The sequence below is a fragment of the Chenopodium album genome, chromosome 5 (assembly GCF_948465745.1).
Source record: "Chenopodium album chromosome 5, dcCheAlbu1.1, whole genome shotgun sequence".
Taxonomy (NCBI): Eukaryota; Viridiplantae; Streptophyta; class Magnoliopsida; order Caryophyllales; family Amaranthaceae; genus Chenopodium; species Chenopodium album.
This window is the reverse complement of record NC_137838.1, coordinates 62,362,149-62,376,608: the sequence shown is the minus strand read 5'-3', so window position 1 is coordinate 62,376,608 and position 14,460 is coordinate 62,362,149. Positions and strand designations below refer to the sequence as shown.

Sequence of the window (14,460 nt, the reverse complement as noted above, 5' to 3'; positions counted from 1 at the left end):
GAATTGAGTGTGAACCCTAAAAGCTAGGTTTTTGATGTGTTAGAATTAGTTTTTTTTTTTTTGTTTTATTGATTCTTGACTGTGCTATAGTTCATTTTACATTAGGTATGGGTAAAATAAGCTTGAAAATGTGGCATTGAGGGGTGTTTAGGCACCTTGACAATGGGACACCGTGCTATATGAATGGGCAGGGTAAAACATTTAATGTGGATCCTGATGAATTGTGCTCTTTTTATCTTATGGAGTTGGTTATGAAGTGTGCTAGATATGAAAATCGAATTCATGGTTTTTTATACTTAGTTCCTGGGTTGAGTTTGTTGGATGGTTTGAGGAGGGTGACAGATGATGATAGCATGAGGGACATGATACAGGTGGCAGAGAAGTACAGGGGAGTGGAAGTGTATGTTATGCATGATGAGAATGACCCACTACCCTTTCCCTCAGAATTACAAGCTTCCTCAAAGAAGTCCCAACCCGAAACAGTGAGATCCAAAAAAATTGAAGTGAAGAGGGGACCACCAGTTAGATGTAGTCCAAGAAAGCATACTAAGCCATTGACTATTGCTGAACCTTCCCAAAAAAACCCCTGACAGGTCACTAAAGCCCAAAAAATTAAAGATGCTCCCACTAAATTTATTCCCCTCCACCTTCCTCCTTATCTAACCAAAGTGAATTAAAAGTAAAATATGTTATAAACCTTAGTAGCACATCTGAATTAGGGCATCCCCCCACTCTCTCTGAAATTATAGCAGCCTCAAACACAATCCCAGACCCTATTAGCACCTTTGAGCGGGAAGATTCAAGGCTTGACAACACTATCCCCCTAAATGATTTGATACCAGACTACAGTAGTAAGAGTGATTAAGGAGACCCCAGTTACAACCCACTAATTGACAAAGGGAAAGGAGTGAGTAGCAAGCCTTTCTTTGGAGATGTGTACACAGATGAAAGTGAAGAGGATGTTGACTTAGATGCAGAGGAGGGTGGCTTAGATGCAGGGTTGGAAGGTGGTGCAAATTTGGATGCCGAGACTTATGGCTTAGAGGAGGTTGAGGAAGAGCTTGAGAAGGGAACAGAAGAGATTTTAAGTGAAGAGTTGCAGTACCAGTCTGACAATGGGGATGAAGAGTACAACATAGCTAGAAAGAGGGTAAGGGATACAACTAAACAACTTGTTCAGGTTGCAAGGAAGATTCAAATTGAAGTAACCAAGGGTGTGAGCTTACAACAAGAGGGGGAGAACAGCACAGAGGTAGGCCAAACTGTAGGTGAAGCTTCTGGGCCTCAGAGTGATTATGAGGAGAGTGATGAGGAAGTAAATACACCACCTGATAGTGGTGAAGAAGATCTGATTCCTGGAAGAAGAAAAAGATTGGGACTGTTGGTGTCTAAATTCACAGACTTTGCAACTTTTGAGTGGAAAGTTGGGTAAAAATTTGCAAATAGGGAGGGCTTTAAGAATGTTGTAGCCAAGTATGGAGTGCTGCAGGGGAGGAATGTCAGTATTGTTGTGAGTGATAAAAGGAGATCACAAAGGTTGGGTGTCAAATGCACAGAGGGTTGTCCATTCTATGTTTATGCTTCATGGGACACTAGGAGAGCTACAATAGTTGTGAAGACAGTGAGAGGAAGTCACACTTGTCAGAGAAATATGAAGAGGAACAGACAGCTAAAATCAACTTGGGTTGCAAGTCAATTTCTAGATGTGTTTAAGACAAGGCCACATTGTCCAGCCAAAGAGATTTGTGAGTGTGTAAGGAAGGCATATAAGATGCTTGTCACCATAGACTTTGCTTACAAAGTCAAATAAAATGCCCATAGACTGTTACATGGGAGCATGCATGACCACTACAACAAGGTGGGAGGGTATTTGAAGGCAATAGAGGAACGCAGTCTAGGAACAGAATTGGAGCTTGTGACTAACACTCAAAAGCAAGTTTTCCCTGTAACTTTCCAGAGACTATTCATATGTTTTCAAGGTCTTAAAAGTGCTTGGATGCAAGGTTGTAGGAAGGTCTTGGCAGTTGATGCCTGTTTTCTCAAAACCTTTTTAGGGGGTCAACTGTTAGCTGTTGTTGGTAGGGACAGTAATGACCAGATGTTTCCAGTCTGCTGGGCTGTAGTTGAAGGTGAAAACAACTCTAGCTGGGAGTGGTTCTTCTAGAAACTTGCTGGTTGTTTGGAACTAGGAGAAGGTGAAGGCATTTCAATCATTTCTGATGAGCATTAGGTATGAGTGTTATTCCTTTTCTCTCATTAAATCAGTTCCTTTCTTTTATTACTTTATTTTCCTAATTGTCTATTGTTTCATATGTAATTTGACAGAGTATAGTGCATAGTGTCTCAACTGTGTTGCCTAAGGCAGAACACAGACACTATGTTAGACACATATTTGCTCATTGGCACAAGAAGTACAGAGGGGATGAGATGAAGTTGTTGTTTTGGAGGATAGCTAAGTCATACAATATGGCTTATTACAATGAAGGAATAAAGAAGCTTGGAGAGTTAAATGTGGATGTTGCTGATGGTTTCAAGAAACACAGGCTAGAATTATTTTGCAGAGCTTTTTTGAGCCCAGGAGCAAAGACAAATGCTATAACTTCAAACATAGTAGAGACATTCAATGGGTACATCACTCAAGCAAGAACCAAGCACTTACTGTACATGCTAGAAGAAATAAGAACCTCATTGATGCAGAGATTGGTGGTGAAAAGGCAAGCTATGATGAAATGCACCTCACTGCTGTGTCCAAGAATCCAAGCCAAGCTAGATGCTGAGAAGGCAAAGGCTACTGATTGTGATGTATCCCCTTCATCTGAAACCCATTTTAATGTTAATTACAATTTAGATTAGGTTGTGGTGAATTTGGAAAGTAGAACTTGTACTTGTAGGAAATGGGACATGTTAGCCATCCCATGCTGCCATGCTGTGGCATCAATTTACTTTATTGGACAGGAACCAGAGCTGTATGTGGATAAATGCTACTACAAGGACACATACATGTCAGTATATGCAGGTAACTAACTGCCTTTCTTGTATGCTTATCTATTTGTATGTTTTCAAACATGAGTTAAATTGGTATGTGCTGCCTTTCTTATGTGTCTTTTGATAGGGTCCATTCCACCAATTCAAGGTGAAAGGCATTGGCCTGATGTGTCCATGCCACTTGATCCTCCACCTATTAAATTGGTCCAGGGAGGCCAAGGAAGAATCGAATAAAAGATCCATATGAACCCCAAAAAGTCTGGGACCTTGACAAGGACAGGGATTGAAATGACCTGTTCAGTCTGCAACACTAAGGGGCATAATAAATGGAAATGCCCTAACAAAGACAGTGTGCAGCCATCTGAACCACCTGCAAAAAGGTCTAGAGGTAGGCCTAGGAAGGATGTTGCACACACAGCAGCATCTCAAGCTACAGCTGCATCTCAGACTACATATGCATCTGCAGCTTAACCAACAGCAGCAGCAGCACAAGCAGCAACACACCACTCTCTAACTGCACAGCCTACCATACTTGGTAGAGGAGGAAGAACAATATTAATGGGGAGAGAGGATCTAGGGGTGGAAGGGGGACTGGAGTTGCTGTTGCCAATGCTGATAGAGTAGGTGGGAGAGGAAGAAGGACAAATGATTCTGTAGGAAGGGGAAGGGGTTCAAATTCTACTGCAGGAAGGGGTAAGGGTTCAGAAATAGCTGGAAGGGGGAGGGGTTTAGATGCTGCAGGAAGGGGTAGGGGTTCAGATGCTGTAGGGAGAGGCAGGGGTAGGACTAGGGGCAGGGGTAGAGGAAGGCACCCAGTTCCAATTGGTGTAGGTGTGTACATTGCACCAGATGGATCTGCATTGAATAGTGTAAGTGGATTTATGGTGTCAATCATAGATTACTTTCATTTTGTTTGCAACAACTGTGATTCATGTGAATCTCATGACTGTTTATGTTGTTGTTGTTGTTGTTTTTTTTTTTATTATTTTTTTTATCAGAATCAAGGAAATCCTAGAAGAGGAAGATCAACAATGGATTGGTTTCAGTGCAGTCAAGGAAGTCAAGCCTCTACCTTACATCAACCAACTCAGTAGTGAACAAAGTACTGGGATGAACTGATCCTCACTTTTGGTGTAAAAAATTAATTTGGTGTGTATGCAAAACTTTGTTATTGTAGGCTTATGCTTTTGGGAACATTATTTTAAGACATTGTGACTTATCAAAGTCAACTTACATATGTAATGTCATGCCATTAACCATTTTAGGCCTCATTTTGTGTATTTTGGACAAATTGTTATCTGAAATATATATGTTCAGTGAAACAACTTCCTTCAATGTGTTCATTTCAGTTTGATATTTGCAGATGTGTTTTTGGTCCAAAAACTTCCCTTTATTAATCAAACTAATTCAGCATACATATCTTGCTTAAGCATAAGGTTCTTTGACCATACATGTAACCCCAGCAAAGAGTACATTCATTTCCCAACCTAAACTAACTTATGCATTCTAACCAACTATCATATACACAACATTACTGTCATGCCTTTAAATACACTAAAAGAAAAGCAAAAAAGATCCATGACACAAACAGAGCAATGGAGAAGTTTTTTTCATTCCTTGAAGCCTTCATCAGTTCCATTCTTGTGTGGCAAAGCTCCATCTTTGTATCATTCAACTCATCCTCCTTCATTCCCAAATTCTTTTCCACTTTCTTCAACTGCTCCTTCATGAAATCAATTTCAATCTCTTTTTCAGCAACTTGTGTATCTCTTTCAAAAACTTGGAATCTTAGATCTTCTAGGTCCTTAGGGTTACCATTAACCCATGCACTGAAAGTATCCACAATCACCTTCTTGTAAAAATAAAAAACATAATTAAACCCCTAAATCAATTGAATTTGAAAACCCTAATTTGATTTTCCCAATTGAATTTTGTTACATCAAATGGTTAAGTATAAACAAATAATTGACACTACCCATGAAACTTACAGGCCATTTGGGGCAACCGTAGAACTTCATACTCGCGTTATCACCATTCCTCACTGTCCGAATTATTGCTTCCACCCCGCATCTGCACTTCAGTTTTGGGGAAGACCAACCAAATGACCTACACGAAGTTGAACCACTTGACCCAATCTGCCTCCTACTACCCATTGCGATAATTCCAGAGAGAATAGAGGAATTTCAAAGTGTAGATTCAAAGCAACAATGGAGTTCAATTTCTGTTAAAAGCAGAGAAAGAAGAAGAAGACCCAACATTTAAGGGACGTGGCATTTTAAAAAAAAATAAATTAAAAGGAATATAACCGTTGTAAGCCACGTAAGACTAAAACCAGCTAAAACAAGTAAGGTAACCTGTAGGGATTGTTAAAAAAGATCGGGGGGGGGGGGTAAAGGAGGGATTATTAAAAAAAATCCCAAAGGTGGGATTATTAATCGAAGACGCTCAAAAGGTGGGATTATTCTCAGCAATTTTTCCTTTTTGATAACTCTTGTCAGTCATAAGGATACAATAGATGTCGGCTAGTTGGAGAAACTCGATCATTCCAGCTAGACATCAACTAGTTGGATAGTGGGTTTCTTAGTTTCTTGTCAATGAGATCAATAGTGGCAACTCTAAAGTTACGTGTTTTTGTCTCTTATCTCATTAATGCCCATCTACACTTCTCATGGTCTAAGCGCAATTTTCAAGCGCCTACGCCATAGTATAGGCACAAATCTGAGATGCTTACAAGCGCTTTTTTATACAGTAAAAATTTTATAAAACTACCCACAAAATTTTCTGGACTTCGGTCTAGCAACCTTCTTCTCATGGCCCGTTATTGATGAGAGACCGTTATGAAATTTAAAGAACGAGTCACGTTGAGATTATATAAATTCAAAACCAAATATCATGTAGTTCTAAATAGACTTGGCTATTGGGCAGGTGGGGTCAGGGTCACTGCATATCAAACATTTTATAGGGCTAATAGTGGGTTGGGTCAATACGAGTTGCGGGTCAATAGTGGGTCGATAATGGTGGACCAACTAAATACTCCCTATGTCCCATAATATAGTTCTTGTTTTCTTATTTTGGAGTTTTAAAATGTTGTTCTTGTTTCTGTTTTTGGATAGTACGTAAAGACCATTATACCCTCACTTTTTTTAATTTTATTCATTGTACTTCCTAACTTATCCTTGAATTTTACACATGCTTTGTACTTTTTTCCACTTTCTCTCTCTAACTTTTGTCTATGATTGTAATTCCTCAAAAAAAAAAAAAAAAAAAGTGAACCATTAAATCCTAAGCGTATATATGTGTGTTTGTTAAATGAACATTCTTTACATGCATTTGATATGTAGAATCATTCTCCTTGTTATACGTTTATACCCTTTAATTTATAGATAGTCTTATGGTGTTTGTGTGCTTTCTTGATACACATCTTTTCTCAATATGTTCATCGTCATCTTCACATTTCTTATTTGATTAACCTGTGTAGTGGGAGATTAAATTTTTGTAAACAATTTTTTTTTTTTTTTTTTTTTTTTTTTTTTTTTTTTTGTAAAATCAAACACTATAAATCAAAACTGGACAACTAAAATGAGCATTTACAAATACAAATTTGAACATATTGTTGAAAATGAACATAGTTCAGAATGATAATGAACAAATATTGATATCTAAATGAACATATGTCAATATGAAAATGAACAAGTATTATTGGTCAAATGAACATCTTTCAATATGATGATGACAACAAATTAGATTTAAATTGAACAATATTATATTGGTAATAAACAAACACTAAAATTCAAATCAAGCAAACAACTTTTAATGTGATAAATTACAAGTATTGAAATGAATGAACATCTTTACATATGAGAATGAACATAATATAAGATTGCAAATAAACATTTTAAATATAGATGAGAATGAACAAGTATTAAATTTTGAATGAATGAATACATTTCAATATCAGAATGAACATGTTATTTATGTAAAAAGATAATGAACATGCAACAAATTTAAGTGAACATATATTTATATGAAATGTGAATGCAATAATATTTTAAGATCATAAATACTAGAGTTATATAAAAAAAATTATTTTGTCTTAAAATTTAGTAATTCTAATTTGAATATTTATCCTTCTACAAATGAACATGAAGTCAAACTAAAATGAACATTTAAGATAAATTAAATTACTAGCCAACATTCTCTAAAAAAATATTTTAATCAGCAAAATAATAAAGTTAATTGATAATTGATGTTTAATTCCATAAATTGAATTGACACTTTGTCTATAATTTTCGCAATTATTATTTAAATGATATTTTTTGCTACGAATGAGTATGAATTCTATTTGAAATGTACATTTACAATACTTTAAATTTAATTACTTGCCACAATTCACGAAATTACAGTTTTATTTAATGAAATAAGTAATATTAATTGGTAATTGATTCTTTAATTTTATAATGCAAAATGATAATGTGTCTTCAAAATTAGTTATATAACTTGAACATTAATCATTCTACAAATGAACCTGAAGTTTATCTAAAATGAACATTTACAATAGATTTAATTTACTACCCGAAATTCACCAAATAACAGTTTAATTCACAAATACATAATGTAAATTATACGAAGTACTTAAGAAACTGTAAAATCTTCAATTCTTTTTTGCTTTTTAGAACTTTCAGTCGTTTTTGAAATAAATATCGTCATCTCAGTTTTAGATATTCTAACTAGCTTTAAGCCCATGCCATGCCCGGTAAGCTTAACTTTTGTAAGAAAATTAATTATATCCAACAAATAAATATGATAAAACATACAAATCAAAAATATATATAAATTATAATGTCATAATCATTATTAATATGTAAAGTAAAAAATTATCTAAAAATGGATTTTGTAGGCTGCACAAACCCGAGAATTTTTCAGGCGAGACTGGGTTTGATCAGGTCTAGTGGTCATATTAGTAAATACTTAATAATAAATGCATTTTTAATAAACATCTAAAATCAATCAAACAATAAACTAAAATCTCCACTAAAACTATTAGTAAAAGTGCAAACATACACAAAACTACAAATACTATATCCCCTTTTATATCTAAAAAATCATTTATAAAACACAACTTTTATTTTATAGCTATAAGCCTATACTATACTCTATAAATCCTTAATTTGTGATAATATGTACATATAATAGTAAAATTTCATAAACAAAATTGTAATTAACTTAAATATATAGTTATATTGAATTGAAATTGAAATAAAATATTAGCTAGCTGAGGTATTTTGAAAAAAAAAAAAAATAAGTGATGTTTTAAAGTAATTTTTATAACATCTATTATATGAGTCAATTTATTACTACTTTTTTTTTTTTTTTTTTTTTTTTTTGGCAAAATCTAATAATACTCCATTTAAAAGATAATTGAAAAGGAGTTGAAATAATTATTTGTATAATTATATATAGAATAATTATGAACATCAAATAAAAGGGAATATATATTTGTCCCAAAGATAATATAAAAGATTTAGAATGATATTAATATATAATCAAAATTAACAAAAAAAAAAGGTTAAAAAAGGAAGGGGAGTTTTGGAGGGAAAAAACAGCACCCGGATGTGACACGTATCAATCCTGGTGTTTTGTTTTAATTATGTTATTGTTTTTTTTATTTATTTTTTTTTAAATTTTAATTTCATATTTTAGTACATTATATTTAGATATATTTAAAATGTAATAACTTAAAATTAGACTAAGAGCATTGCCACCAATGGGGAGAAAAATGCCCATGGGTAGTTTTTGGGGTCTAAATAAAAAAAAATTACTCCCCATCAATGGTCTAAATTAAAAATGCCCATGGGCAAATCAATTTTTGATCAAAGTTTGGGCAAAATTAAAAAACTTACCAAGAGTAACTGGGCCCCACGTGCTAGCTGCATTTAATTTTTTTTTTGCTAAGCTAACCTCAAAACGTAGCGTTTTGAGGAAGCGTCTGCTTTGCTTCACCTCAAAACGCTGCGTTTTGAGGGTAGGAAAAGCAAAAAAAATTATAAGAGCAGCCCTGACAGACGCGTCAGCACGGCCAATCAGTTGCTGACACGCGTCCTGTCAGGCGAGTTGGACCAATCAGGAAATTCCTGATTATTGCAACGGTAACAATTTTGTAACGGGTATTTTTGCTTATAAAATTATAAAAAAAAAAAAAAATTTACCAACGGCTAGAAAAAAAAATTCTCTACAAATAGAGACCCATTTTGCCTATATTTTCATATTTCCAAAATTCACATAAATTTGTTGTATTTACATTTTCTCTCAATTTCTCCCTCATAATTAGTCATCCTTTTAATATTAGTATTAATATTATTATTATTATTATTATTATTATTATTATTATTATTAAAATAATTATTATTATTATTATTATTATTATTATTATTATTATTATTGGAAGTATAATTATTATTGTTATTATTTTAGCTTATTAATATTATTATTGTTGTTCGTTATTATTTTTGTTATTAATATTAATATTATTATTATTATTTTTATAATAGTTATTATTATTATTGTTATTATTGTGTTAGTTTTTGAAATTAATAAAAAAAAATAGATATGGATCCCAATAACCCCTTTTACTCAATTCTTTCTCAAAATTGTAATGATTTTGATGAGAATTTCATGAATTAACCTCAATTTCAACTTTTCCTACAAAGATTGAGCAACACCTCTCTGCAAAATCCTCCACAACAACAAATACCTCCACAACTTGAAATACCTCCACAAATTCCAACTGAAAACACTGATTACGAGCAATCACCTCATGTCTACCAAGGAAGTAACTCTCAGTACGATGATAGCCAAGAAGAAAATGTGCCTGAGACACCTCAATACCCTCCGTCGACTCAAAGAATGCGGGTGGGTTCCAACCAACAACTCGCTAAAGCTAGTCGTATTTGGTCAGTCGCAGAAGATGAAGCTCTTATTGGGCTATATTTAAAATACAGTGAAAATGCGATAGTGGGTACGGGCATGAAAGCAGCTGAACTTTGGCGACAAATATCTGCGGCGTACGACATGGTTCAAGCTAAGAAGCCAGAAATACTACCACCTAGAAATGCGAAGAGTTTGGAGAACCGTTGGAGAAGGATGGCGACAGATGTACTGTTATGGACAAGTTGTTATGATGAAGCGGGTCCGTTAACTGGAAGTGGATTCAACGAAGTTGATCGAATTCAAAAGGCCTCGAAGTTGTTCCATATATCAGCCAAACCACCACACAATTTTGTTTTTCCCCATGCTTGGGAAATGATAAAGAATGACCCAAAGTGGAGGCCGAAACTCAGATGGGCATTGTCACTAAAGGAACGACAGGATTGTCAACTGCGTCCGGAAGGGGACACCGAGGATAGCAGTGGAAGTGGAAAGAGATCGAGAACTGACAGTGAAGCTGAAGGAGATGTTCCCGTTGGTGGGTTTTCATCAGGAGGTATACCCAGACCCGACGGGGTAAAAAAAGCAAAGGCTAAGCGTAAGGGAAAAGCTATTGCTCATGATAGTGCAATTTTAAGTATTGGTGAACAGATACAGGCTTGTACTGAAGTTAGAAGCTTTGAGGCAAATTTACGGCAGCAAAGGTTGGAGCTTGAAAGGGAAAAGGAAAAGAGGAAAAACAAACAGGTCGAATTACAAGAGAAGAAGATGAAATTTGATATGTTGCAAGCAATTATGTCCAAAACGACGCCACTTACACCAACTGAAGAAGCGTGGAAGGAGGAACTAATTCAAGAAGTGTATGGTGGAAAGTAGAGTAGTTTATTATGCATTATGATTTCAAGTATTTTGTTTATTTTATGTTGCAATGAATTAATTTTTATTATTAATTATGTTCCAAAAATTTATCAAATTATATTACATTTTCATATATTTTGTTCAATTATGAGTGAAGTACTAGCTACTGTGTGTAGATTTTGTCTTATACAATTATGAGTCAAGTGGTTGGTTTTATCAACCATTGAACTGTCAAATCCCAAAAAGTAGTCAAGTCCAATTGTAGTTTTTGTTTTATACAACCATTGAGTAGTCATTTCATACATAACTTCAACCGTATGACAAGCATTGGTATTGATTATTAAGAATTGAGTAGTCATGTATTTTGTTTTTACTATACATTGAGTAGTCAGTTCACACTCAGTTGAAGGACATGCACTGATAACATTTCCTATTTAAAGGTGTGAAATCCATAAATTGATCCACAACACCAAAACATTCAAAAACCAAACACAAAAAATGTTTTCCATAAGCTCAACCTCAAGCTCAAATTCTTCTGATTCAGATCAATATGCGGAATTTGATAATCTAGTTGACGAATTTTTCACAAATCACTTACCTAACATAATGCTTCCTCAACCACCTCCATCCGAGACCGAAATTGTAAATGAAGATGAAACAGTCCCGCAGCATAGGGGAGATAGAGAAAGGGAGAAAGGGCATTTGCAATTGTACAATGATTACTTTGCAATAAATCCTGTGTATTCCGAAAATCAGTTTCGTCGTCGATTTCGAATGCACAAACCTTTATTCTGTCGGATTATGAATAAAGTGGTTGAGGGCGATCCGTTCTTCCAGCAGCGTAGGAATGCAGCTGGTAGGCTTGGCTTATCACCTCTGCAGAAATGCACCGCTGTAATAAGAATGTTAGCGTACGGTGTTGCTCCGGATGCCGTAGATGAATACATACGCATGGGTCAAACAACATCTAGAAAATCAATGCAACATTTTACTCAAGGGGTGATCAAGCATTTTGAGGCCGAGTACTTAAGAAGTCCAACAGATGAAGATTTAAGGAGAATCCTTCACCAAAATGAAATGCGTGGATTCCCGGGCATGATCGGTAGCATCGACTGCATGCACTGGGAGTGGAAGAACTGTCCTATGGCTTGGAAAGCACAATACGCAGGTCGTAGCAAGAATGCAACCCTTATCCTCGAAGCTGTTGCGGATCAAGATTTATGGATTTGGCATGCATTTTTTGGAATACCCGGCTCTTGTAATGATCTTAACGTCCTATACCGCTCTCCGGTGTTTGACGATGTTTTGAAAGGTCGGGCACCACCAATTAGTTTTATGGTAAACGACCATGAGTACAACATGGGATACTACTTAACAGATGGTATATATCCGAACTGGGCAACATTTATACAAGGTATCACATATCCTCAACTCCAGAAGGACAAGTTATTTGCAGATAAACAAGCTGCAGCTCGGAAAGACGTTGAACGTGCGTTTGGAGTTCTACAGGCTAGGTTTGCCATATTACGACAACCCTCACTTGCTTTCGACGAAGACATTTTGAGCGACATAATGAAAGCTTGTATCATTATGCACAACATGATTGTCGAGGATGAACGACACAATTACACTCGTGCCGAAGTTTTGAGAAGGTATTACGAAGAAGATCGCCCTCAGCTTCATAGAGCAAGGTCCGGTCCGAGTACAAGTGCCACAGTGAATAACAACGAGCCTTTCTAATTTGACGTTGGCCGACCACCAAACGTTGATTTTGACGCGTGTATTCAAAGAAGAATTACCCTGCGTGATAGCCAAACCCATTTTTCTTTGAAAGATGATTTAGTTGAGCATATTTGGCAAAAATACGGTCGTAATGAATAAATAGTTTTGTAATCGTTAATTTATTTGGTTTGTATGATTGGTGTACGATCATTATGTTCCAATGTTGTAATCGTTAATGTTGTACTAATGAAAAATGAAATTTCGCATAAAATAATGACACAAATAATTAATATTGTACTCATAAATAATTTAATCAATAAAAAAATTTAGTTAAGAATAAATATTATTATTTTATTAAAAAATACATTTTGCAAAAATTAATATTAAAAATAATTAATATTGTACTACTCATAAATAATTTAATCAATACAAAATTTTGTTAACAATAAAATTAAGAAATACTAAATTACAAATTTAATGATGTGTAGGAGAGATAAATATTGGTGGGGTATAGGGTTAAAAATAGGAGAGAGAATGGTGGGGATTATAATTTTAGACCATTGGTGTAGAATAAAAATGACCAAGAAAATGCCCATGGGGAGGAGGAGTGAGAAAGTGGTTAGAGAAAGATTGGGCAACCAAAAAAATGCCCATTAGTGGCAATGCTCTAATAGATAGACAACTTCAAATTAAGTAAATAATATGAAGTATTTATGAAAGTATAGAATCTATTTTGTTGCTTTTTGGAACTGCCTTATGTGGTCTACAAAACAAATTAAACAAATTACTACTTTTTTTTTTTTGAACAATATTTTGTAATTTTGTACTTAATTAGTTATGATAAACACAAATCATAAAAAAAAAAAAAATAAAAAAAAAAACAAAAAAAATAGGGTTTAATCTAAAAAAAATGAAGAAATAAACTTATGATTTTGATTTTCGCTGTTTTTTTTAAAAGATTTTTCTTTTGATATTACAACTTCATTTCGTATATCAAACATTGTTGCTGATCACTATAGCAAATTTATAGATTTTTTTTTTTTTTTTCCAGAATTGTGTAATTTCAAAAGAATTGATGAGGGAGAAAATTGAGGCTGAATAAAAATGGAGAAGATGATGAATTTTTGTTTCATATATATGTGGGGCAGGGCAATTATTTCGGAGCTTTTAATGCTTTACTATGTAGTAAATTGAAAGAGTGGGGTTATTTAGAAGGACTATTATGGTAATTAGTGGGAGTGTAGGCGAGTGAGTCTAGGCGCATAACGCCTATGGACGAGCAATGTAAATAGGAGGGTAAGAGCATTCCCAACAATGAGCAAAAATTGGTTTCCTCATTATCTCTCTACCCACTTTCTCTCTTTTAACCCATGAGCATTTTTGTAATCATATTTTTATCCCACCAATGATAAAAAAAAAATTCTTCCCCATTCTCTCTCTAGTACATCTTCTCTCTTACTTTTACTAATATCCTATTATATTTCTCTCTACTATATTATTTTTAATTCTTTTTTTTTACTTGCATTGTGGACCCCACATAATTACTATTCATCTTAAAAAATTCTCATCCTATGAGCAATTTTCATTTTGCTCATGAGAATTTTTCAATATGCTCATTGATGGGGAACATCTTCTACCATTTTTGCTCACCATTTTTGCTCATGAGCAAAAAAATGCTCATTGATGGGGATGCTCTAAGGAAGTAATTTTTGCTGATTCAATTTTTGCTTCTAGAAAAAGTTGACTCTCTAGTGGTACATTATAATGTATCATTATACATGTATAATATACCACTAAAGTATAAGTTGTCTGAATAGTACTTTTGTGGACTATTATGAGTGTAGTGATAATTTTTAACATCCTATAAGTTTCTACTTCTGTAAAAAGTTGACTATTTAGTGGCACATTATAATGTATCATTATACATATATAATGTACTACTAAAATATAAGTTATTTGAATATTTTTTTT

The 14,460-nt window shown here is 34.3% G+C and overlaps 1 protein-coding gene across 1 annotated transcript; it reads left to right on the top strand.

Annotated features, from left to right (window-relative positions):
• The first annotated feature begins 9,888 nt into the window (after window positions 1-9,888).
• Window positions 9,889-10,785, top strand: LOC145632990 (uncharacterized). Its single transcript, XM_081685305.1, has one exon. It carries the CDS (start codon window positions 9,889-9,891, stop codon window positions 10,783-10,785), a length of 897 nt encoding a protein of 298 aa, XP_081541431.1.
• The last annotated feature ends 3,675 nt before the right edge of the window (window positions 10,786-14,460 follow it).

Bases quoted from the DNA above. Each gene is read 5' to 3' on its own strand.
- LOC145632990 (XM_081685305.1), top strand. From the start codon at position 9,889: ATGCGGGTGGGTTCCAACCAACAACTCGCTAAAGCTAGTCGTATTTGG.